The sequence below is a fragment of the Nicotiana tabacum genome, chromosome 7, assembly GCF_000715075.1.
Source record: "Nicotiana tabacum cultivar K326 chromosome 7, ASM71507v2, whole genome shotgun sequence".
In the NCBI taxonomy this organism is placed as follows: domain Eukaryota; kingdom Viridiplantae; phylum Streptophyta; class Magnoliopsida; order Solanales; family Solanaceae; genus Nicotiana; species Nicotiana tabacum.
The window spans coordinates 138,039,558-138,066,283 of record NC_134086.1 but is presented as its reverse complement, the minus strand read 5'-3'; the positions used below and the strand labels follow the sequence as shown (position 1 = coordinate 138,066,283).

The 26,726-nt window shown below is 37.7% G+C and overlaps 3 protein-coding genes across 3 annotated transcripts; 2 read left to right on the top strand and 1 right to left on the bottom strand.

The window, feature by feature from the left end:
• Positions 1-1,290: 1,290 nt before the first annotated feature.
• Positions 1,291-4,597, bottom strand: LOC107759975 (late embryogenesis abundant protein 47-like). Its single transcript, XM_016577990.2, has 3 exons — positions 4,402-4,597; positions 3,272-3,553; positions 1,291-1,759 (listed from the first exon to the last, which is right to left on the bottom strand). Exons 1-3 carry the CDS (start codon positions 4,516-4,518, stop codon positions 1,547-1,549), a joined length of 612 nt encoding a protein of 203 aa, XP_016433476.1. The 5' UTR covers positions 4,519-4,597; the 3' UTR covers positions 1,291-1,546.
• A 1,283-nt stretch (positions 4,598-5,880) lies between these two features.
• Positions 5,881-7,039, top strand: LOC107759974 (deoxyuridine 5'-triphosphate nucleotidohydrolase). The gene is made up of 3 exons (XM_016577989.2): positions 5,881-6,063; positions 6,214-6,305; positions 6,637-7,039. Exons 1-3 carry the CDS (start codon positions 5,957-5,959, stop codon positions 6,879-6,881), a joined length of 444 nt encoding a protein of 147 aa, XP_016433475.2. The 5' UTR covers positions 5,881-5,956; the 3' UTR covers positions 6,882-7,039.
• Positions 7,040-8,627: 1,588 nt separating this feature from the next.
• LOC107797880 (serine/threonine-protein kinase EDR1) lies at positions 8,628-25,630 on the top strand. Its single transcript, XM_075217707.1, has 13 exons — positions 8,628-9,288; positions 15,367-15,789; positions 16,180-16,283; positions 18,068-19,218; positions 19,870-19,910; positions 20,283-20,351; positions 22,091-22,191; positions 22,974-23,052; positions 23,158-23,256; positions 23,754-23,822; positions 23,943-23,992; positions 24,779-24,955; positions 25,053-25,630. The coding sequence occupies exons 1-13, from the start codon at positions 8,830-8,832 to the stop codon at positions 25,186-25,188; spliced, it is 2,958 nt and encodes a 985-aa protein (XP_075073808.1). The 5' UTR covers positions 8,628-8,829; the 3' UTR covers positions 25,189-25,630.
• Positions 25,631-26,726: the final 1,096 nt, after the last annotated feature.

Here is a 26,726-nt window from a genome sequence, read left to right as displayed (position 1 = left end):
TGAACGGATCAAGTAGAGATGAGTATTTTATACTGACTTTATAAAATAATTTCTCTAGTCCATTTAATGTACTTATACTCTTAATCCTGATATAATTATTATTATATGTGTATGTCACTTGTTGTTTTGATTTATTAAAAGGCGAGATTCTTTCGCGAGTCAATAAGCCTGGTAAATTGGATAACAATGATATACATTGGCGAAGTAATAATTAGTTGATGGAATCCAAGTCTCGATTTTGAGATTGATGATACTCCTTTATGAAAGCTTATAAGTTTTCATGTGTAAACCCGGCTGGTGATTTTGTATCCGACACATGAAATAAGTTAAGTGTAAGTCTAAAGGAAGTAATCAATAAAGTAAATAGTCAGTAATTTAATTTGATTGATTAGTATCTGAATCTTAACATGAGGAGTTAAATAAGGTTTTATGGAAGAATTTCGAAATTGAACTAAGGAGTGCAATTACGAATTTTTAGTGGAATAATTCGTAATTTATTATGATGGAAATTAGTTTCAGAATTTCGAAATTAATATCATAATAGGAAGCATTGTTAATTAAATTCTATAGTCCCTACTGTGCCTAAATAATAGAAAATAGTGGAAACTGTTACTTAGTGGGAAAGAAAACATGGAAACCGTCACTTAGTGGGAGAAGGAAACCTAACAGGTTTTGAAAACGGTTTTGACCTAAAAAATGCAACTATATATGTGGATATAAGGGCTGGACGTTTTTTACATGATTCTGACTGCGGTTTCTACTAGAATTTTGCCCACCCAAAATTCTCTATTTTCGGTTATTGTTTGGGTAATACAGTAGAAGACTGTGGAAATCTGCTAGTGTATTTTCAACTGAGTAACTGGAGAACGACATAGATTTATTGTGTTTACGCTCAAGAGGTAATCCTAAAATCTCCATACGTGCTAATTGTTTAGATTACACGTGAATAAGATTCTGTTATTGCTTCCGCTGTGGTATATATTCCAACATAAGGCAGGGACACAAATAATTTCTTGCAAGTATTGCGCAACACTTGTCACCGAAAAAAGAAAGAAAGAAAGAGTTGCTATTTTAATAACGAATGAAACACTTTTCAGATTGTAAGGGAAAGTGAAAGCTTTCCAGCAAACTGCTTGGAACTAGATAATTACTCCTGTACAGTGTAAAGCATACATTTGTGACTAATGACAAAACATCACCAACTCCCTGGACATGCACAAGAGTCAGAAGCGAAAAAGTACATGCTCTTCAAAAAAAAAACTTCAAATGCTCTTGAACCCTTGCACAGAGGGAAGGGAAGAGAAACTGACTAGACAGATTCTCCAAGTATTATTCACTACAAAATTACAATCCTGTAAGCTAAGCCTCAATGAGGGCTTGTAATAGTTCCTTGACCAAAAAGGCAGGAGAAAACACCAAATGGGGTTATACTTTTAAAAGAGAAAAGAAAAGAAAGATTTAAAGTCTGGAAAGAAGGCACCGGAGAAAATGTCAAAATGGAGAAGAAAATGCAGGATTAGATATTACAGTAGTGTACTTGGTCATTCTAGTTTAGTTTTTGTTTGAGATTGTTGCTGTTTTGATTATTGGTGCTGGTTGTGGTGTGACTTTGGTTGAGCCTTGCAGCAGCAGCAATAGAAGCAGCCACACCACCAGGACGAGTGCACAAGTTTGGATCATTCCTCAGTTCAGCACCTATCACTCCCTCTGCATCTTTTCGTGTCACTGGCTTATCTGCTGGTAATTTTGCACTCGCGTCCTGCCAAATATAAAACGAGCAGATTAGTAACTTGAAAAATAAGGCAGTTTACATGTTACAACAAGTGAAAATGCATTACTAATATAAAAGTTCTTTACATTGTCACTCACAGTTAAAAACAATTTGATGAATGGAGGAATCTCACATCGGACCGGGATGAGACCGCTGGTCTTCTTATAAGGCTTAGGGCTGTGCATATATCTGGTAAAACCGATAACCCGAACCGTTAATTGTTTATTGGATTATCGGTATCGGGTTATTGGGTTAACGATTCGGTAACGGTTTAGAATTTTTTCATTATTGGGTTATCGGTTCGGGCCTCGGTTTGCCAATTTTGTTAATGGGTTACCCATAACCCAATAAGAATTAATAAAATTACGACTTTACCCTTAAGTATATATATGTCAGGGCTTCAGTTCATTCTCTCCTATTCTTTCTCAGCCGCACTCTTCAGTTGCTTTATCTTTATTTTTCATAGACCTTACTAGTTACTCCTACCATAAGTCTTTAGTCTTATACATTAGACTTTTAATTTCTATAACAAAATTCATCCTCATATAGGGCTTGCTCTATTGTTTCTTTTTTCAGGTTAGACATTTGACAAATAACATCCAGTTTATCTTGGATCGTTTGAGGGCTTCAATGCTTGTGGAAGTGCAGGTATTGTGTGAAATAAAAATTTTAAATCAACTATTGTTGTTATCATATCGGAGGAGGCAGCTAATGCCTTGGAACATTTTGTGGGAATTGTTACAGTTTGATAAGTATTTATCCACTGATTTTTTGGTGAAGCCTATAAGGATTGTGTAGTTGTTGTCTTGTTAACTTGAATTTGAACTGTTAATACTATATGTTTGAACTTGTTAATTTTAAGGTGAAATTGCTACTACTTTGTATTATTATTAATGTATTTGGACAAGTGTTGTTGAGGAATTAGTACAATTCTAGTTGTGGCCACTGGACAGAACTCAAAAATGGGTAGTATACTCTATGTGAATTCTTCTTCTTTTTGCTTAACTCCAATGAATTGTCTTCTCTTTTTTGCTTAACTTTAGATTGAGTTATCTTATCGGGTAAACCGATAATCGAACCGATAATGATCGATAACCGATATCTTATCGGTTCGGTTATCGGTATATCAAATTTGTAAACCGATAATATTCATAACCGAACCGAACCGATCGATGCTCACCCCTAATAAGGCTTGGGCAATCCTCCCTTGGAGCTATCTTTTGGGGGTGTGAGTTAGGCCCAAAGCTTATTTTAACATGGTATCAGAGTCAGGCCCTTGGCCGATGTGGGCCCTGGGCCAATTGAAGGGGGTGGAAATACCGTCGGTCCATGATTGTGCACGTTCCAGACCGAACAGTGGAACCCAGATAAAGAATGTTCGAATCTCGGCATGAGGGGTGATGAATGGGAATGAATCCACACCATAATTTTCATATGGTGAAAACGACTATGGAAAATAGGATTTAACTTACAGATGGTGACACTTTAAAGAATTCTTACAGCGAGGATTTCAGCCAGTTTTGTTTTCTCTTCCTCTTTGGTAACACGAGCATTGCGAGTAGCTGCTGATTGAGCTGCAGCAGCAACTCCACCAGGGATAATGTTGGTACGTCCGGTGGCTCTCACTTCTGCGGCCTGTATCGCCGCCGCGTCGCTGTAATCCACCGGCCTGTTTCCGGCGGTGAGAGCAGTGGCTTCAAGGGCTTCACCTATGGTAATGTTTGTTTTTCCTGATGATACTGATTCTGAGCTAAGTGGAGCCTTTTTGTCTTGCCCAAGTACCTTTAAAATACGGGTCACATTAAAAAAAAAAGGTAAGAAAAATATTGATTTAGTGTCACGCTCTATGCTTAATTACTCCTGGATTTCCCAAATAATTAAGATGATAGATCATATACCGAACAAAAACAGAAGTTCCTTATTACAAAATCACGTACTAGTTCGTGAATGCAATTGTTCCAGTAAATAAAATTTGTAATACCTCTTTGAAGAAAGAAAGAAAATTAAGCAGTAAATTGTCCCTACTAACTTGCATAATTATTGAAATATTAATTCAAACGTCCCTTGCATTGAGACTTTTTGATGAACACCATCCAAAAGAGCAGGAAAAATAAACCATCACTATCAACATCAGTTTGATCACTAGCAGAGGCGAGACTAATATTTCAACCTTCAAATTCTGAATTTTAGAACGGAAATTTCAAGTACAAATAATTGGATTTTAAATTTAAATTGTCTACATATTTGATGAATATGTTAACACAAATACATCATTTGAGCAAAAGTTACTAGGTTCAGCGGCATCATTTGGCTTCTACCTCTGCCACTGATCACTAGCATATAGAACATTGATGTGTGTGTACTAGCTATGCTATGAACATAGCTATGATCAAATATCCGATCACCACTCTTAAAAATTAAATGAAACAACAATAACAACATATCCAATGGAATCCCATAAATGGGGTTTGGGGAGGGTAATGTGTAGTTAGACCTTACCCTTACTTTAGAGAGGTAGAGGCCTTATTTTCGATAGACTCTCGGCTTAAGAATAGTGAGAAAAAATTAAATGAAACATAGGTGAAAAAGTATAACAAAAAAGGTGAGAAACATGTTAGTTTAGAATTAACCTGTCCACCAATTGACTCAGCAACAGCTTTCTTCCGAGCAAGCGCTCCTTGAACATCTACCACAAGATCCTCATTTTTGACGGTTTCTTCTGGCCTCCTTGGCTGTTCTTGGCTCATTTTCTAATGATCTTAATTCAAGAATTACTTAAGTAGGTGTTTTTTGAGGAAATATGTAACACCTCTTGTATGTAAATGGTGTTAACGTTTAGTATAGTATAAGAGAAGGAAGTAAGGTTGATATAGCGTAAAGTACGCATGGAAAAGATAGTTTCTATGCATAAGAAGCGTCGACAAAAGAGGAAAGTGTAAAAGGTAAACACGTGGTGGGTGATTTTGTGTTATATGGATTAATATTGTTGGGACAGGAAAAGAGCTATTTTGGTGGAGATGGGAGGCCCTAAACTTATGTATTTGAAAAAAAACTTTTTGTGACTTTTTCTTTTGGATGTGCTTGTATATTGAATTTGGATTAAGAATTTGAAGAGGAAATGTTTTTTAAATGTGATGTGACCATGATATTTATGTTTACTTGTCACTCTATATGCGATCGAAAACTATAGTTATTTGATACAACTTTGGTGTTTTATCATGTAAAAAATTGATCTATTACAATTGGTTACTCACTCCGTCTCAGTTTATGTGTAGGTGTTTGACTGTATACAGAATTTAAAAAAGATTATTGAAACTTGTGTTCTAAAGTAAATCATATATATTTTATGGCTATATATCATCTCATTAAGAATAAAGCGGACATTTAAAAATTAAATCATTATTAAATATAAAAATGTCTCATTCTTTTTTGGACAAAAAAAGAGAGAGGAAAGTATCATGTAAATTAGGACAGAAGGAGTATAATTTTAACAAATGGCCCTACAAATTTGATAGAAATGAGATAATACGAAGTATTATTTTCTTGTAAACATATTAGTCCCTTTGTCCTAGAAAGATTTATTCTTTTTGGATTTCGAGACTCATATAAATTGTTATTTGATTACGATTTTTTACATACCTTTTAGATAGTTTAAATTGTTAAGTTTTGCGAGTTATAATATTTTTTATATAGTTTTCAAATACAAATATTTTATTTCAAAAAACTTACAGATTTTGTATTTAAAATCATGGTAAAAGTTAAAAAGTTTGACTCTTAAAATCTAAAAAATATCATTCTTTTGAGAATAGAGGGTTTATTTTTTTCATCCATACAAATATTATGTTTATTTTTTTTCCTTTTGTGAATTAAGTTCTAATTAATTATAAATAAATTTCTACGATAAATATTAATTACATACCTACTAAAAATAATAACATATTATAACATGCTACATTGCATTATTCGTAACATAAAATAAATCACACTATCACCATTTAGAATTTACTTTTTTTTCTCTTTTTTAATCGATACGTGTGTCGCAATGGCGGGAACTTTTGGCGCTATTCCACATTTCCTAACCAAAACACCCCTTTAATAAACCTATACATCCAGTCTTCTTCCGCAAATTAAACCACAGTTGCAATTTTTCCTTCCTCTCGAGCTTTTCCATTTCCACGTCTAAAAATGGCTGCAAATGGCATCAATTCCTTCTTTCTCGTCAAAAAGCTCTCAGATAATGCCGTTTTACCCTCCAGAGGCTCCTCTCTTTCTGCTGGCTACGATCTCTCCAGGTTTCCCCCTTTTTTTTTTGACGAATTTAATGTACCTATCTCACAAAACTAGACCTTTTCCTCAATTTGGTGTATAATCAATTTTGGGAATTTGTAACTTTTTCCTAATTTATTTTTATTTACTCCATATTTTCCCTACTTCTGGTGCAGTGCAACGGAGACAAAAGTGCCTAAAAGGGGAAAGGCTCTAGTACCCACAGATCTTAGTATTGCCGTTCCTGAAGGAACCTATGCCCGTATAGGTATATTCTTGTTTTCTCTCTCTTTCATTTCCATCAATACCAAACACATAAATAGAAAATAGAAAAGATGATTGATACAAGACTTGTATAATAATAATAATAATAATATAAAAGAAAAAAAATGGGGCAAACGAGAACACATAAGGTTGTATTCAACATTCTTGAATAAATGTGAGTGGCAAAATGATTTAGTTTGATAATCCATTAGTTGTAGTAAGAAGTTAATCAGGGTAAAATCTCGATTTCTATTATAGGCTGGATATTTTGATATTTCATGCTAAATTTTCTAGAGGATTAGGGGCTTATTAGTTCGTGATTTTTTCTTTTATAGCTCCAAGATCAGGATTGGCCTGGAAGCATTCAATAGATGTTGGGGCAGGTGTGATTGATGCAGACTATAGGGGACCAGTTGGTGTTATTCTTTTCAACCATTGTGATGTTGATTTTGAAGTGAAAATTGGTGACAGAATTGCTCAATTGATCATAGAGAAAATCATAGTGCCAGATGTTGAGGAGGTTGATGATCTAGACTCGACAGTTAGAGGCTCTGGAGGCTTTGGATCAACCGGCGTTTGAAATCTTTGGCTTGAATTAGAATCATACTGGTTAAAGTACTATATTTACCAGTAACTACTGATGTATAAATTTTTGTTCATGAGTACTTTTGGCCTTGGTAATTTGGATATGTTTTTATAGATTGGAGCATTTTGGAAATTGCAGATTAGTTAAGTCTTTATGCTTTGTCAACGTTTATGTATGTGTTTTTATGTCATGTTTGTTTTAATTCATGATGCGAGTTAAGGTTTCTTGTCGCACACAAGTATGTTACATAGCCGGTCAATGGACAGATCAAAATTCAATACTTGTGCTAGCTAAAGAAAGTAGTCACTCTGTTGTTTGAGAATTGATTGATAAACTAGGTAAATTCAACCGGATGGTGATGGCAAAGGTCCTAATGCTGAATGATTCATTCTTAGGCATCTCAGTATATAGATGTAATGCCATTTGTCTAGCGGCTCCGGCAGATTGCAGACAAGTGACAACATCCTAAGATGGTTGGGGATAAAGTATACTTATCCTACTTCAATATTCAGTTTTATCTGGAAAATTGGGAGTTAGAATTAGTGATGTCATTCTGATTGATGCCTTTGCCTCAACAACCAAAAACAAAATATTTATTATACCCAAGATATCTCAAGTACAATTTCATTACATATCACATTTTTTTGGGGTTAATTTCCATGATCCAGGTAGGATATATCGAATTTAAAGAAATTGGAAGTACAACAGGAAGGCTATAAGTTAGACATTTTGTAGATAGAGCATTACTGAATTTCATATCAATTTAATTCATTTCATGTCACGGGCGGATGCACCTTTAGCAAAGCAGTGTCACTTGCACTGCTTCATTGAAATTTTTTACTAAGTATATATATTAATACTGTGAGCAAACGGATAAGTACGATAAAATAACATCATTTGACAATAATTGTCTTTTGACATGTTTGTTATGTGTTTGATTTTGCTCTAAGAGGTCAAATGTTTGGAGCTTAACTATTACATTTTTTTTGTAAATATTTGAGAGAGCCTTTGTAGTTAAAAATTATAATGAAGTAGAATTGAACCCGGAACTTTTTCTAGCTTAAAACTCAACAAAACTAACATATTGAGGCTATTTTTCGTTTAAAAATATGATAATTAAAGTTATTATTCTCGTTTTTTTAATAAATTTCGACACCGCTTATAAAATTATTGCGTACGCCCCTGTTTCATCTTATTTACCACTTTCCTTTAAGTTATAGAGCTTTACACGATTCTTTTACGTATTTTATTCAATTTATAGTATGCTCTTTGTATGTAAATCTAAAACACATGGCTTTCAAAATGTAAGTTCAAAAATTCATAGTCAAGAAGCAGTGTCTGCTTATCAACACTAGACGCCTTACATTTATTTAAAAATCATCAGTTGATAATTGAGCATTTATAACTCATTTGATTAAGCGATTTATAATTGTAAACAACATCCCGCCCTACTAGAGGTTTTTATACTAGTAGAAAATACAAAGAATATTTTGTGTGAATAAAATGACTTGAAATAAACTTAAATGGAGATATACAGCCCGTAATTATCCTTGTGTATAGATATTCTTCATGCTTGTCTTGTACATTGTACATAAATCTGACTTTAGGAAATAAGTAGTTGTACTAGGGCAAAATGTTCCATTTCTGTTACTTTTGGGGCAAAAACGAAATCTCAGTAAAAAGACCGTGTTGAATCACTGATGTCGTTTGCTGTAAATTCACTCAACTCCATGCCCTTTTTAGGTAGCCCCATATCCACCCCCTTAAGTTTCCCTCCTCCCCTTTCTCTATGCCTGTCTTTTTACAGTCAATAGGAAGGTGGACTTTATAGAGAGAGAAAAAGAGAGTGTGAAGACTAACAGTAGTTGTACATACATATATACAAATATAGAGAGAGAAAGGAAAAGTGCCGTATGATATAGAGAGAGAAACTCAACGAACGATGAAACACATTTTCAAGAAGCTTCACCATCCAAATCGATCCAACGACGCTCAACCTACTTCATCGGCAGTATCCTCATCTTCGCCGGCGGCGGTATCATCGTCGTCATCGGCGTCATGTGCTACCGATCACCGGAATTCGAGTTCTGTTGCTCAATCACCGTCGACTCCTTCCACTACGTCGAGTGCCTCCACGGCGGCCACTGCTCCGGCTAGTGCTGGTGGCGGAGGAGGGAATATTTCGACGATCAATCGGCAGCAGGATTATTATACTTCGGAGGAAGAGTACCAGGTGCAGCTTGCCCTAGCGTTGAGTGTGTCATCCTCGCAGGCTCAGGATTCTTTCCCGTGCGATGTTAACTCAAGCAACGGTCAAATACTCGGCGGAGGGCGAACCGCTGCTGATTTGGCACGTGATAGGGAGGATGCCGCTGCGGACTTATTATCGAGGCAGTATTGGGTAAACTTTGAGTTCTCATTGTTATTGAATTTGCTTCCATTATTTTCGCATTTGCTAATTTAGCTTATGATCTTATTAGTTGAAGTCAAGTGAGAGAATCCCATATTTTCCTTTTCTATGCCCTTTTGCAGTGTCATGGTAGTACAACGTTTTGAGCTGTAAACTTTGCAAACAATGTAACTTTCAGAAAAGATTAGATTAGATAACTAATTTGAATTGTGAAGAAGGGTAGCCTTTATTTAAGTGAAGTTAATGAATATTGATAAACAACAACAATTTAGAAACTTAAGAAAATTAAGTTTGGAAACAGAGAAATCCCTATACAAATTTTAGAAACTTAAGAAGTGGAAGATGGCTACTTGAGTTATAGGGTTTGGTTGAGCCCTGAATTTCGCCCTATCTTTATGCCTATTGATAGTGGCGGAAGAAAAGGGTAGGTCAAATAGAAGAGAGAGGAGGGGAAATAAGTCTTTGAAAGGAGGGGACGGCTCACCGGATTAGTGGGCTAAGCAGGAATCAGAAGTTAGATCGAGAAGAGACGGAGGGTTTGAATTTGGGAGAAGAAGACAAAATTTTATCAGGAAGAAAAGACGTAAATGCCCCTGGGTTAGTGATGCGGGCTGGAAAGGCAGAATAGGCCGGTCCTCTTTTAGTTATCATAGGGTCGGACAAGTTTTCAACAAGTATAGGCCTGAGCCTCCACATATGAGCCCAACAACTTTTCCCAATTCTATTAGAATTAATTCTAAGGGGCCCAAATTATTTCAAGTTGCGTCTGATAAGGCTCCTAAGCATATGTGAACAATCACTCCTTCTTCTTCTGTCAATGGTGCTTCACACAGTGATATTTCTTCTCCGAGCTCTAGTGTCTTGCGCCCCTCTTCGACGGCCGTTGCTTCAGGGGCAACACCGGCTAATGCTGGTGGTGTTATTCCATGGCCTCCCGCCTCTGAAGGACCCAGCTCCATCGCCCCCTCATCTTCTCCTGTGCTTAGTTGTGCAGAGGTTACACTTCAAGCTCCTTCTTCTGGGGAGATCGTTGCGCATGCCCCAATTGATGTTAGTGCCCAACCAGCAATTCCAGTTAATATGCCACCGCGGGTTCCATGCTCTCTTCCTTCCCGCTACACTGCTGGCATTTCTGGACATTCCTATATCAGCGGGGTGTTAATCTTAAAGGTTGGTGCCTCTCAAGGAAATGGTGAGATCCTTCTGGCACCTAAAGTTCCTATTGCTAGCAATACTATGGTCTTGTATTCCTCCGGTATGAGCAAGGAAAAAGTACATATAAAAGACGCCTGTCCAATTTCGTCACGGATTGGAGGAGGGGATATGTCCTTCTAGATGGAGGATAAACTATTAAACTTCGAAAAATATTTAGGTGTTTCTTTTGAATGGAGGAAGATAGGGTGTTAGAACTATTGAGAGGGATTGAGCAACAGTCTTTTTATGATGGTGCAAGGAGGGAGTTGGGTCAATGTGTTAAGCAAAATAATTTAAGAGATGTAGTGGTGTACCAGAGAAGGGGCCGAGTGTGTGACAGGGAGGAAGGGAGCTCGGTTAGAGGGGGTGGGGAGAAGGGGGATTTATGGAAGTTAAGATTCTTTCATGGAATGTGAGGGGGATGAATGACCCAAACAAAAGGGCCATTATCAAAGTGAGAGTTAGAGAGTGGGATGCCAACCTAGTTTGTTTTCAGGAGACAAAAATGGAAGTTTTGTAGGATGCGATTGTGAGGATTGTTCGGGGAGGTAGTTGGGTGAAATATGACTGGGTCCCAACAGCGGGAAGTGCCGGGGGCATTCTTCGTATGTGGGATGATAGAAGCTTGGAGGTAAAGGAGATTAAGAAGGGAGTTTTTTCTTTAGCAGTTCTTGTTAAAGATAGAGTGAGTGGGGTGGATTGGGGTTTTGGGGGAGTGTACGGACCGGTAGGAGAAAGGTCCAAGGTGTTTTTCTGGGAGGAACTAGCCAATGTTATGGGGGAATGGGACATTCCATGGGTTATAGGGGGAGACTTTAATACTATTAGATTCCCAGAGGAGAGATTATGGTGTAGCCTGATTTCGTGGGCCATGGAGGAGTTTTTTGACTTCATCAATGATCATTTTCTCATTGATCTTCCTCTGTCAGGGGAAAGGTTTACTTGGGCCAGGGCGGAGGATTCTAACTCAAGGTCTAGGCTTGATAGATTTCTGATATCGCCCTCCTGGGATGAGCTGGTGTCGAATGTGCTGTAGATTCCTTTACCTAGGCTGACTTTGGATCATTTGCCTATCGTGCTAGATGGATGCAGAGGGAGGGGGTGCGTGCTCCTTTTCAATTCGAGAACATGTGATTGAAAGTGCCAGGATTTGGTGACAAAGTGAAAGAATGGTGGACAAGCTACGGGGTATCAGGGACACCTTCATTCCGCCTTTCTAAGAAACTTAAATTGCTCAAGGGAGATATTATTAAGTTGAATAAGGAGGTTTTTGGTAGGGTAGAGATTAAAATGAGCGAGCTTATGCATGAATTGGGAATTAGAGAGAGGGGAAAGGGCGAGGGAGTTAGAATATGAGAAAGTGAGACTAGGGGAGGTTAAGAGGGAAATAGTCGAGTTAGCAATAGCTCATGAGACTAGTTGGCGGCAAAAATTGAGGGCGCTCTGGTTAAAGGAAGGGGATTTGAATACCAAGTTTTTCACAGGGTTGCGGTTGCAAATCGAAGGAGAAACTTCATAGAGTCTTTAGTTGTGGATGGGGTGAGGATTGAGGGAGAGGAGGTAAAAGAGGTGATAGTGGGGTTTTATGAGAACTTATACAAAGAGGAAGTTAGTTGGAGGCCTACTTTGGAGGGGGGGGGGGATAAAATTCAACCACATAGGGGAGGGAGACAGTGAGTGGCTAGAGAGGGCTTTCGAGGAGGAGGAGGAGGTGCACGAGATTGTGTCGAGTTGTGCTGGTGATAAGGCCCTCGGGCCTGATGGTTTCTCCTTGGCCTTCTTCCAGCTCTGTTGGAACACTATTAAGGGGGAGTTGATGGAAGCCATTGAATACTTCCACGTGAATGGTGTTTTCGAGAGAAGTATCAATGCTTCTTTTATTTCCATTGTGCATAAGAAAGAAAGTGCATCTTGTATCAGATACTACAGGCCTATTAGTCTCGCGGGAAGCATTTACAAGATTTTTTCTAAAGTGCTATCCAATAAACTCAAGAAGGTTCTTGACGAGTTTATTTCGTCCTCCCAGAATGCGTTTGTGGAAGGTAGGCAGATCCTGGACGCTGCTTTGGTGGCAAATGAACTTGTAGACTCCAGAAGGAAAAATAGAGAACCCGGCTTACTTATGCAAGTTGGACCTTGAGAAGGCTTTCGACCATGTCAATTGGGAGTTCCTGGACTTCATTATGATGCGGATGGGGTTTGGGGAAAGATGGAGGGGATGGATCAAGTTCTGCATTTCCTCAGTCAGATTCTCTGTCCTGGTTAATGGTAGCCCGTGTGGTTTCTTTGGCAGCTCCAGGGGTCTCAGGCAAGGTGACCCCCTATCCCCCATGTTATTCATTCTAGTGATGGATGCTCTGAGCAAAATGATGGATCGTGCGGCGGGCGGAGGCTTCTTGAGAGGATTCTCAGCTCCGATTGGGGTGCTCAGTGCCCGAAGAGTCTCACATTTGCTTTTTGCGGATGACACACTGGTTTTCTGTGATGCCGATATGGATCAGTTGACCTACCTGAAGCAGGTCCTGCAGTGGTTTCAGATAGTATGAGGACTCAAAATCAACCTCGGCAAGTATGAGATTTTCCCGGCGGTTGAAGTTGCTAACATCGATGCTTTTTCTTATGTTCTCAGATGTAAGGTGGACTTTCTTCCCACTACTTACCTGGGTTTCCCATTGGGCGCTTCGCATAAGGATACTATGGCTTGGAATTCAGTGATCGAAAGGGTTGAAAAAAGATTAGCACGCTGGCAGAAACGGTACTTGTCAAAAGGTGATAAGGAAGTGCTTATTAAAAGCACCTTATCGAGTATGTCTACCTATTACTTGTCCATGTTGCAAGCTCCTGTGAGCATCATAGAAAAACTGGAGCGGTTTCAAAGGAATTTTCTTTGGGATGCGGCGGATGGAACTAGAAAGTTTTATCTAGTGAATTGGCAGACAATCACTTCCCCAAAGAGGTGGGGTGGACTTGGAGTAAAAGATCTTAGGGTATTCAACAGAGCTTTGTTGGGGAAGTGGCTGTGGAGATTCGGGGTAGAATGCTCTGTGGAGGGAGCATCATGAAGAATTGGGAAGCTTTCAATGGCAACATCACTTACAGGGTGGGAGATGGAAGTAGAATCAGCTTTTGGAATCATAGGTGGTGTGGAGAGGATACTCTGAGGGTCTCTTTCCCCACGTCTTACAGAGTTTCAAACCAGAAGGAATTGATGGTTCAACAGATTCGCAAGGAGCATGAAGGGGAGGCGGGGTAGTATGAGACCTCTCATTTAGAAGGAACATGCAAGATTGGGAGATTGCGGAGCTCCAAGATTTGTTGGCACTGCTATATGGGCAAGACAGGCGCCAACCAATCTTGTGATTCTTGGAGATGGGGGTTGCGTGGCGATGGTTTGTTCACCGTAAAGTCCTTTTACCAGAGTATGTTAGTGAGAGAGGAGACCACTTTTCCATACTCCTCGATTTGGATTCCTAAGGCGCCCATGAAGGTGTTCTTTTTTGCATGGCTAGGTTTGAAGGGAGTGATCTTCACTGTTGAAAATCTACGAAAAAGAGGAATTACACTTGTTAGTTGGTGCTACATGTGTAAAAGCTCAGGGGAAGAAGTTGATCATCTTTTGTTGCATTGCCCTGTGTCCTCGGGTTTGTGGAGGGCAATCCTGAATCTTTTTGGTGTTCAATGGGTGATGCCAAGCACTGTAAAGGAAATGTTATATAGCTGGGCCGGTTTCCGTAGAAGAAGAAAGCAAAAGGCGGGGAGGTTCGCCCCGTTAGCTCTCATGTGGATAGTTTGGGGGGAGAGAAATAGGAGAGCTTTTGAGGGGTTGGCATTGCTATATGGGCAAGACATGCCCCAACCAATCTTGTGATTCTTGGAGATGGGGGTTGCGTGGCGATGGTTTGTTCACCGTAAAGTCCTTTTACCAGAGTATGTTAGTGAGAGAGGAGGCCACTTTTCCATACTCCTCGATTTGGATCCCTAAGGCGTCCATGAAGGTGTTCTTTTTTGCATGGAGTGATCTTGACTGCTGAAAATCTGCGAAAGAGAGGAATTACACTTGTTAGTTGGTGCTACATGTGTAAAAGCTCAGGGGAAGAAGTTGATCATCTTTGTTGCATTGCCCTGTGTCCTCGGGTTTGTGGAGGGCGATCCTGAATCTTTTTGGTGTTCAATGGGTGATGCCAAGCACTGTAAAGGAAATGTTATATAGCTGGGCTGGTTTCCGTAGAAGAAGAAAGCAAATGGCGTGGAAGTTCGCCCCGTTAGCTCTCATGTGGATAGTTTGGGGGGAGAGAAATAGGAAAGCTTTTGAGGGGATTGAGTCTCCTTTTTCACATCTTAAGAATAGTCTTTTATCTTTGATCGCTTTTTGGTGCACTCATATAACCCCTACTTGTATAGAAGATTGGGCGTTATTTGTAGAGAATCATGTTCGATGTAAATTCTCTACTTTTTGGTATACTTCTTGTATACGGGAGTTTTCTCCCTTTTGATTAATACAATTTACCTTATCAAAAAAAGAAAAAGCATTACATGATTTGGATGCTCATGGAAGACCAAGATTTAGATTTGTAGTTGACATTACGGGTTTTCAAGCAAAACTGTCATGCTATTTTTAATTTGAAAGACACATGAGTTTCTTTTAGGATTTTATTTGTTATCTGTCTTATGCTTAACCTTGAAGGTTTGAATAGGTTCTGTTCCTCACGATACTTTATCGATGATGTTTTTCTTTTTTCTGCCTCCACTCCAAAAGCTTAATAATTTGTATACTTTGCTAGTTCTTGGGATATGTTCTCTATTGAAGATGATTTTCAGTTTGGTTCTCATAATTTGGTTTCTACTTTTTTCTCACTTACTTTACCCTCTTATCAGGATTATGGTGTGCTGGACTATGAGGAGAAAGTTGTTGATGGTTTCTATGACGTATATACTCTCTTCACAGATCCAGCAAGTCGTGGGAAAATGCCATCTCTTACTGAACTTGAAACAATTCCTGGGAGTTCTGACTTTGAAGGCGTGATAATTAATCGGAGAATTGACCCCTCCTTGGAAGAGTTGATGCAGATTGCACATTGTATTACATTGGACTGCCCTGCCAGTGAGATTAATCTGTTAGTACTGAGGCTTTCGGAACTTGTAACTGAGCATTTAGGTGGGCCAGTAAAGGATGCAAATATCATATTGGCCAAATGGATGGAAATAAGCAACGAGTTGAGGACATCACTTCACACCAGTGTGCTGCCAATTGGATCCCTAAAAGTTGGGCTTTCACGTCACCGTGCATTGCTTTTTAAGGTGATTATCATAATGAAATGTTATGTCTTTTTAAGAGCGTTGTAAATCTACCTAGAGATGGGCCTTATCTCCCGAATTTACTTTGCATCATTGATCTACAAAGCTTTTGTTACGTTTATTTTAACCAGTACAATTGCAACTCAAACCATGGCCATAGTCTTCTGTACTTGTGACCTCATTTAGCTGGCTTTTGACTCATTGAACTTTGTAAAGGTGCTATTTGGGAAGGGTGTGGGCAATTCTTATTACTTTAATCAGATATAAGTCTGAAATAGTGGGAACTTTAATATTCAAGTTTGTTGACGTTATGCTCTTGTAGCATTTGAGTGTTTACTTTTTTATATATTAAGATTTGTATCGTCATCATTGCTATTGTTTTACTGGAGACAGGTACTAGCTGACCATGTTGGAATACCCTGTAGACTTGTTAAAGGGAGTCACTATACTGGCGTTGAAGACGATGCTGTCAACATTGTAAAGTTACCAAATGATAGGTGAATTTCGAAGTTCCATATCTTCTCTTAAATATAATTAGGAGGGAACAATTATATCCTAATTTGACATGTTGCAGAAAGTATTGTGCATGTTTGACCATGGTTGATTCTGTTTACAATTCTTTTTGCTGTCGAAGTTGTTGCGTGAGAGTCTCATATTATTTGCGGAAACGAGTTTTTTCCTTGCATAGTTTTGGACAATCTTCACATTATGAGCTAGCTTTTGTGATTGAATTAGACCAAGTTCCATTTCTTAACATTCGTGAAATTTAAAAGTACTTATGGGTCCTTTTTATGTTCCTTTTTATGTTTTACATAAACTGTTTCTCAATATTATTTAGTCCATTGGTATTTGACTATCTATTTTTTGGAACTTTATTTCTGTGCCTTTAATTTAAGTTTCTTAAAGCATTTTTGTCTTAATTTTTATAAAGTCGGCAGGTCTCGATCTCCTCTTTCAGTGTATTTTTGTGGAGTTGTTAACACTACTTTATGTCAAATTCTGTTTTTCGCTGTGTTGTCTATTTACGTAATATGGGTGGACCCTCCCAATGTATTTGAAAGGTCAAGTCAAAATTTGCTTTTCTGTATCAGGGTAGAATATTATCTTTGTGAAAATTTGTTTACCTTATGTTGTTAAATTCTCGATACTGGAGCTTTACGTCTGAAAATATTGACTAATCCCCTTCATGGTTGCCAAAGTTTCTTTCTGTAGCTAGAGAGAAAGAAGAGAATACTGAGTAGTGCTTCTTCTAGTCTGAACTCCTAATTAATAGTTTGAACTTTTCAAATACTCCTTGTCTCAAATGAATGGCAACATCTGATTTTTATGATTATTACAAGGAGAGATGAGAATGTGTATTTGTTAACCATTTTTTTGATGAAGGAGAATTTTATTAAAAGCATCCAGTGGATGCAGGCAAAAGATTACAATTAAGAGAGATGGTGTCTGCTCGTATACACGCACACAAAAAAAAAACTATTCTATCACTAAGGAGCAGACACAATCAAAAAACTGAACACAACTAGTTACAGGTGCCTGATTTAGCCAACTGAACAAATTCAATAAGCATTTTGTTTTTACTACATGAGTCGGAGTTGAGATCCCATCAAAACATCTACGGTTCTTTTCATTCCAAATGCACCAAAAGATAGCAGCAGGTATCATTACCCAAATATTTTTGATGGATTTACCAACTCTCCATGAACACCAACGTTCGTATTTGTTAACCATTTGTTGTCACCTAATAATATTTTTTAGTTGAAAGTACACAATAGAGAAGAATCATATTTTGATACAAGTAGTAAAGGTTCCACATAAAGTCATATGGTTTCTAATGTTGCTCCTCCGTCCCACTATTTGTTTCCTTTCTATTTCGTCCCAAAACGGTAATTTTTATCCTTGAAATATAGATTAAATGCATTTTCTATAATCTAGTAAATCATGTAGGACAATGTTTACTCTTCTCACTACAACTTCTCCTCTAAGCATGAAGTCTAAAACGTGGATTAATACCATCAATTAAAGGGATGGTATAGTACGTTAGACTGTATCCAAAGTCAATTGTGCTAAGTGTTCCGAGCAGTAGTCATCTATGCAATCCCATGAGACACATGATCTTTCTTCATCTGCAGCTTCAAATTGTTACTCTTACTGCCCGAAGCTTTAGTTGCTTCAATTGCATAATTGCATACACATGTATGTATTGCAACCATTGTGATTAATTGCTTTTGTCGCACATCTCTCTACATTTTCAGCCTCTAAATCAATTCTTTGCCTTCAGCGAGTTTTTGGTTGATCTCATGGGAGCACCTGGCACACTTATACCAGCTGATGTTCTGAGTGCAAAGGATGCTTCTTTTAAATCATATGGTCCAAAATTGAACAAGATTCCAAGTTTTTCGTCCAATAATGATTCTGGAGTTTCTTACCCGAGGCTGAACTTGTTATCTGGTCAAATTTCTGGATTAGGAGATGATTTCTCTAATAGGTCTAAGCCTGAGAAGATAGAATCAGTTCATTCAATCTCAGATGCAGGTGGTAGCTCCACCCCTGGTTCTTCAGCAATCAGTAAAAGACCATCTTCTTCAAATCAGGTCGATTGGACTTCGCCATTAGCAATTGGAACTTCTTTGTACAAAGGGGGCCGTGGACCCAATGCGGCTGGTGATGGCTTGAGGTTGAATGTAAATGTGGTTCCTTACGATCAGAATAACCCGGAGGACCCAAAAAATCTTTTTGCTGATCTTAATCCGTTTCAAGTAAAAGGCTCTGGCAATACAGTGATGCAGAAAAACCCTGCAAGAAACAAAGTCAGTGAATTGCAACAGCCGAAAAATACTTTGGTCACTGGACGACCTCCTGCCCCTATGATGTGGAAAAATCGGTATGCACACAATGAGGTCCCCTGGAAAAACGATTCTGATTCTGAGGCACTTTTTCCGAAGAAGAGCTGTGGATCTAGTGGCTATAATACATCATCAATAGCATCTACCAGCTCAAACATACCACAGAAATCTTCCCCTGATACCTCCAGGTTACAAGGAAACTCACATCCTGCCTATAGAGGAAATGAAGGGGTTACTTCCACCCAGGATACCAGCTCCAAATTAGTAGCTGAACATGAATTTAGAAGGTTGTCTGTTCAGGACAGTCAAAACAATAATAGAGAAACAAGTCAATGGGAGGGGCACATTTTGCAGACTGATGAGTTAAATAGGACACAGGCACACGGACAAGCTATTATCCTGGAAAGTGACCACATAAGAAATTTGCAAGCTCAGTCAATAGGAACAAATATAAAATTGAAGGAGCCAGAATATCCAACTTCTTCAGGCGATGCAGGTCGAAATCAGGTTGATCCTGTTTTTGATGATGTTGGTGATTGCGAAATTCCATGGGAAGATCTTGTCATTGGCGAGAGGATTGGTCTTGGTAAGCCTTTGTTTGCCCTGTCTGAAATATCTTGCAATGATAATGCTGGATGCTATTGTGCAAATGCATTTAAACCTCATTCCTTTATATTTATGCAACAACTACGTCTCAGCCTGAAGTTTCATTAAGATTTATACTTCCGTGTGTTTGTGTGGGGCCAATAAAAACATTTAATGTACCATATACATTTCTACCTCTGTACTCCATTCCCTTCCATACATTGGATTGAGAAGTGAATAATAAATTTTGAAACATTTTGGAAATTTCTATCTAATGTTTGTCATGGAGGAGTGAATAGAGTGCATGTCTGTAAATTACTTAATTTAGGTTTAGTATTTTGTTGGAGATACTTAGTTGCTTGGTTAATAAAAGTGAAAAGCAAAGGGCCTCAACATACTTTCGCTTCTCCATCTAAAGAATGCAATCATGCTTTATCCACTTAATTATTTGTTTATACATCTAGATTTTCTATTGGGATATTTCTCTGGAAGCCAGTCATAATTCAGATATTCTGTTCTTATTTATTTTTAAAAATATGCTGCATGATATCCACAAAAATGGATGGTAGTAGTCAGAATGCTATTAGGTAAAATTGTGGTTTTACTCTTAGTATGTCTTCTTCATACTGAAGTTTTCTGGTCCCATTTTCAGGTTCATACGGGGAGGTTTACCATGCAGATTGGAATGGCACTGTAAGTGATTTTATTTAAAATATTCCTAGGAGCATTTTGTTTCATCTTCCTATTCATAAATTGTTACTAGCCATGTTACTACAAGTGGCTTCAAGTTCTGAGTTGTCAGTGTGCTCTTTTTTATATTTCCTCTATAGCTTGCCTCACATTTCATCACATTCCAATGTTCTAATGGTGCCCTCACTTTCGGCTGCTAAGTGTTGTCATCATCAGTCCCCTTGGAATAATATCTAGGTTCTGTAGAAACTTTTTTCTATCAATAAGTGAAAGCTTTGGTATTGATGTTCCTTATTGAAATAGCTTTGGTATTTATGTAATTGCTTGAGTTTATTGATCATTGAATTCTTTTGCTTGTGAATCTATCTGAAATAGGAGGTTGCTGTAAAGAAGTTCCTCGATCAGGATTTCTCAGGTGCAGCTTTGGCCGAGTTTAAGAGAGAGGTCTGGACTCTGCACTTTTATACTTATGTACTATTTGATGCCTGCATTGAAGTTTAATCAAAAGAGCACTAGAAACATGTTCTTGTTGAGTTTTTCCCCCTTCCCATCGAGGTAGACTTAGACCTTCTTGTTAATATAACATAAATGCTTCCATAGAAAGGGAAATAATATTACCTGCCTACCTGGTCCTTTAGGATGAATCTACAAACCTGGTTAACCTGGTCCTTTAGGATGAATCTACAAACCTGGTTAAACACAGGGAAGATTAAGTAGCTCTGTTATGTTTGCATTTACAGGGAGTATGCTGGCATAACCTCTTTTATAACATTCGTGTTCTTTTTGTTGGAGTCCGTTGTAGCTGTATTACCCTTTGTCTGTTTTCAAGAGTCTTGAATTGTTTGGCTACAAGTTATATTAGTGTGAACATAAATCTGTCTGAAGACAGAGTTACGATGTTAATATGACTTATATGTTATATTAGTACCAACATGAATCTCTAACAGTCATAGTCAATTCCTTTTTTTTTAAAATTATTTTGAGAATGGTAACAATTTCCATATATCATAGCACAAAGGCTGTGCAAAAGCAATATATGGAAATAGTCGTAATCGATTACGACAATTTCCATATATTGCTTTTGCACAACCTTTGTGCTTTGATATATGAAAATTACTGCATGTTTTCTTATTATATTGTTGTTGATACTGCTTGTTCTCTTATTATCTTGTTATTGTTACTGCTTGTTTTCTTATTATCTTGTTGATGGTATTGCTTGTTGTCGCTGCTTTCTTTTTCTTTCCTTGAGCCGGGGGTCTATCGGAAACAACCTCTCTATTCTTAAGGTAGGGGTAAGGTCAGCGTACACACTACCCTCCCCAGACCCCACTCGTGGGATTATACTGGATTTGTTGTTGTTGTTGTTGTAGTCGTAATCGATTCTCTCAATCATTTTCAGTTTTATCCTGTCACTAACTTTCAGAAGTCTTGTAAGACTCTCAAATGGTCTGACTGTCAGAAATTTTCGTAATCGTTTGAATGAGTTGGGCTTTATTGACCTTGAGATTGAATCTGGCCCGAGGATGCTCTCATGAAAACCAAAATTTTATTATGCCAAAAATAGTAGAAATACGAAGAAAATATTAGAATTGTGGTTGAAAAGTTAGTTTGACAGAGAAAACATTAAATCAAAGTTTAAAATTTTAGTAGATAAAAGAATTTGAATTCTCGAAAATTGTTTAAAATAATACTATTAAGGGAATGGTGTCAGAGATTTTGTATAGTACCAAAAAAAGAAAAAGAAAAAGGGTGTGCTATAAATTGGAATGAAGTACTTTGAGGATAATTTCCTCCATTCTCTTTATCCAAAGACTACCATTCTATTTAGATGTGAAAATTACTTTCATTGAGCATCTTCATTGTCTTTTATGCCTAAATAGGAGTATGTATAAATATTTTTCATTAAGAATAAGCTTGTGTATTTTCCTTTCTTGTGTCAACTTTAGTTTGTAAGTTTCATCATTTTGGTAAGTTTGATGAGAATCCTAAGTCTGATTTTTTAGGTTAGATACTAATCAATGTTTTTTTTTATCTTCTCATAGTTCTGTTAAATTAAACTGTACTTTTGAAGAGATATTCCTCAGACTTAATGTTTGCACTTCTCCTTTTTCTTTTGTTTGCTGCTTAACTTTCTTCTTGTTGAAATGCATCATTAATTTAATGTAAATGGTATTTACTGGCAGGTGCGTATCATGCGTAGGTTACGGCATCCAAATGTTGTTCGTTTTATGGGTGCTATAACTCGGCCACCCCACCTTTCTATTATCACTGAGTTCCTGCCACGGTATGTTTGTATTTTGATTCGCCTTCCCTTTTTCCTTCAAATTTTGCCATAATTAGTAAGTTTTTGGCTATTATCACAATCAACTTATTGAATCTGTGCTACATGGACGTCTCTCCTTTGGTGTACTTTTGTTGAAAATATATGGCGCAAGCCCAAGCACTCGATGCAAATTCTTTACTACACAAAACATCACTTTCAGATGAATTTTTGAATGAACATCTTAATGATTTTAAACTATGTACTAACTTTGAATGAATCAAACCTATTAAAACCTAGTAAGTGTTTGTAAAGGGGGGTGTTTGTGAAAGAGGGGAAAAACAATACACTTAATGAGCTAAGATTTGAATGATCCGGATCTTCATTAAATTGAAATAAGCGAGGCTTACCGCGTAAGTCTCATGTCCACTAAGCCATAACATGAATTTTCTTTTAGGTGTCTTTATTAGCATTTTGTGGATGGTAAATCAATGAAAAGCAGGTTTACCATTTGGATTAATTTTTATTCAGAATAAACCTTTGGTTAGTTCACCATATAATTGTTTCCGTCTGATGTATTTTTTGAGAGCCCTTTCTAGTATGACATGAAAACTACAAAGATGAATGATATATTCTATCGTGATTTGTGTTTGATATGTGGTTCTACAAGTGCTAAGTAAGTGTTAAAGTCTCTTTCAGCCAAGCATTAGTCATCAAATAATATCTAATTTTGGCAAGCAGTTAGTGCTTTTTGAAAATTTTCTTGTGAAAGAGGAATTACTCATCTAAAAAATCATGCTTTTCAGAGGTAGCTTATATCGGATAATTCATCGTCCTCATTGTCAAATTGATGAAAGGAGGAGAATCAAAATGGCTCTTGATGTGGTATGATCCAGCAGCATCTTTACTTGATCAATATTGCTTGGTGCTTCGGACCAATTGATCAGCATTTCTTTTGCTTATGTTCATCTCGAGGTTCCTCTTGTGCAGGCAAAGGGTATGGATTGCTTACATACAAGCAACCCTACAATTGTTCACCGTGATCTGAAGTCACCTAATCTCTTGGTTGATAAGAACTGGACTGTTAAGGTAATTCGCTTTCAGATGTTTGAATCTTCCTTCTTTTTACCTTTCATGAGCTTATGTCATTGGCGAGTGAGCAAAATTTATTATTTTTGCCCTTGGTGTTTAGTTCAATAGTAAGAGCGCAATGCATGATGTGTGGATAAGCGCACGTCACGAGTTTGAACCCCCGCGGGACTAAATAGTCGGGTATTTAAGTGGAGAAAAGGGGAGGGATGGACCCATTATCCGATGAGTTTTGAATTGTGTGCCAGCTGGCCCCCAAGGAATTTTTGGTTATAAAAAAAATTGATCTTTTTTGTTTTGTTGAGCTGGTTGTAAACCTGTATTGCTTCAGTGAAATGCTCACAAACTGCGTTAATCTTTGAGCAAACAGCTATAGGCCCTCTTTCTTTTCTTTTTCAGCTCTACAATTTAGGTCAGAAAAATGAAAAGGGAGTTTATTTGATTATTTGATTATGGGATGTCTCGGGAGGGATGTGACTCTGAATCTTGAAATGCAGGTATGTGATTTTGGCTTGTCTCGCTTGAAGCACAACACATTTTTGTCATCCAAATCAACAGCTGGAACGGTGAGAACTATATATCTTCAATTATTTAGATGTGTTACCCTTACCATTAAGTTTGGATACTAATTATCTTATTTCTTCACTTCCTTTCTTATTTCCTAACCTAGTTTTTTTTTTCCATAGCCTGAGTGGATGGCGCCAGAAGTTCTTCGCAATGAACCTTCAAATGAGAAGTGAGTTAAGATTTACTTTACTAACTCCATGTTCTCGCTCATAGCTTGTGCTAGATATTCTTGTAGTTCTATTTTCTTTACAAATTGGAGCCTTTTGTTTTTTTGTCAATCTTCATGTTTAGCATGCTTGTCAGCGTTCGTCTTGTTGTTACTGCTTGTAAGCTTTGTAAAGAAAATAGATTTTGGAATCAACCTAAGCCCCAAAAGCTAGCTCATTAGTGAGGATTGCCCGAGACCATAAAAGGAGAGAATAACTCATTGCCTCGACTAATGTAAGACAATCTAATACCTCGTCACATGCCCAGGGCGGTATATTTTGAGCATGGACAATATATGATAGCACTTAAGGAAATGGACCTTAGGTAACTCAAGTCCAAAGCAAGTTCAAGGATGAGGATTCCCAAGATCATAAAAGAAACACATCCCTTTCACTCTGTCAATGTGGAGCAATCTAACGACCTATAGTACATTGGATACGATCCAAAAAAGGGGAAAGTTTTTCATTAAATACTATTCGTACTTGGCTGAAAATTGAGTTTTAGAATAGTATTAATGCCCATGGAGCTGGACTGCCGCTGTGCCGCACCATCTCTGCAAATATGGAAAATGAACTCTTTTCATGGGAGTTATTGGTCCCATAGAAAGGAAGTGATCTCGTATATCCTTCTCCAAAAAAGAAATGAGCTCATAGATGGCAAAGCTTGCAACCTGCATCTATTTTACATCAGGTTTTGTACTTGCTGAGTTCTATGCTATCATCGGCTTGATATTTTGGTCACTTGACAGGTGTGATATCTACAGTTTTGGTGTCATTCTATGGGAACTTGCTACCTTAAGATTACCTTGGAGCGGGATGAACCCTATGCAAGTGGTGGGAGCTGTTGGCTTCCAGAATAAACGTCTCGAGATTCCAAAGGAACTTGATCCTGTTGTAGCAAGAATAATATGGCAATGTTGGCAAACGTGAGAGTGACATGCACCTGTTATGTTCTTTTATAATTTTGTTTATTTCCTTCAAGACACAAAATGCTAAATTATCTTGTACATGTTTTTTTCCCAGTGATCCAAACTTGCGTCCTTCATTTGCTCAGCTAACAGTGGCTTTAGCACCATTGCAACGTCTTATCATTCCTTCGTATGTGGATCAGCCCAGCTCCCATTTGCCGCAGGAAATTTCAGTAAATTCTACTCCGTAAATTTTCCAGTTCCCTAGGTGCTAATGTCGGTCGGTCATTTTATATCTGGGAAAAGCAAGGTTTTGGTTTTCGTTTCGTCCCTATGCAAGACGAAAGAACGGAGACTGTCTTTTGGGCAAAGGAGTAGATGGTGCTTGTTCCTCAGAGAGGTGCTTTGGGAAGAAAAAGTAAAAGCGACCTTGGTAGTGCTATACTGCTGTTGAAATGTGTCGTTTACGTTTTAATCTTCTTGTATAGTGGTTGTGTATAAGTTGATCCCGAAGGGAGCGGTTGCCCTTTTGAGTTGTATATTCTTAATGACATAAATTCCTTGGTTGAGGCCCCCTCGAAATAATGGGGTGGTGCCCGTAATCACTTATCGCATGATCCCTGTATAGTCTATACAACAGTGGCTTGGCTAAGTTGCCAGTTATCGCGAATATATTATTGGTCCCTTTGGCAAGTCTGCACTGTTTCGATACTTGAAAAGCAAAGAAAGATAAATATCTTCAGGTAGCCTGCTCGTGTGATCATCTTCTTGTTTGATAAAGTGTTATGATTTGGTTATTTTGTCGGATCTTGCTTACATATCAATTTAACAATGTGGTATATGTCTTTACTATGACAGAAGACTAGAAAGACTCTTGGCAAACCCTTAACAGCTAAATGTGACAAAATGGTTAAAAGAAAATAGTTATTTACTCATATTATCCATTAAAAAATGAATTAGATAATGAACTTTTTAAAAAACGGGTCGAATATGGATAAGAATCATATTATTTACTTAGAAAATGGATAGTCGATGGATAATTAATGGGTTTAACTTTTACATTTATAAAGTCTCAAATTGAGGATTCTTCAAGTTTGGGAGACTAGGAGTTCTCCCAAAAGTAATCATATTCAAGAAGCCATGGATAATACATATATCCATATTATATGCCGGATAACTCGTTTTTTTATCCGTATTCATCATATATTGAGTCGGATAATTTATCCGTTTCTGAATTATCTATTTTTGACCCCGATCATATCCGACCTGACCCACCCGTTTGCCATCCTTAGTTAACAGCCAATACAAGTAACAATCACCTAAGTTCTAATGTTAGTTAGTTGGTTTTCCCTCTTTGAGTCCTTTGACTGCGTTGTGTTCTATTCTTGGTTGAATTTGTATTTCATTCAGAGAGAGTGTCACGAGGGCAAAACCTCGTAATGTGACCAACCTCTCTGCAAGTGTAGCAACTTTGAGACGACCCATTTTCTGAATAAGCCATGACCGACACTTTGTTGCTAAATTTGATCGAGCAAATCATCTGCGCTTATCAAAACTATTATAACTTTAAACTTTATATGCAACAAGGCAATACTTTGATCGAATACTTTTAATTAATAAATATCTAAAATAAACCAATTCCAAAACTTTATTCGCAGTAACTATTGAAATATACAAAGTTATTATCAAAAACACCGGAATCTTAACCCACCGATTGTGTCTATGAAGCCTCTACAGCTCTACTGATAAACTGACGCACTGCTCAGGACATGAGATTTCCTGGCCAGTT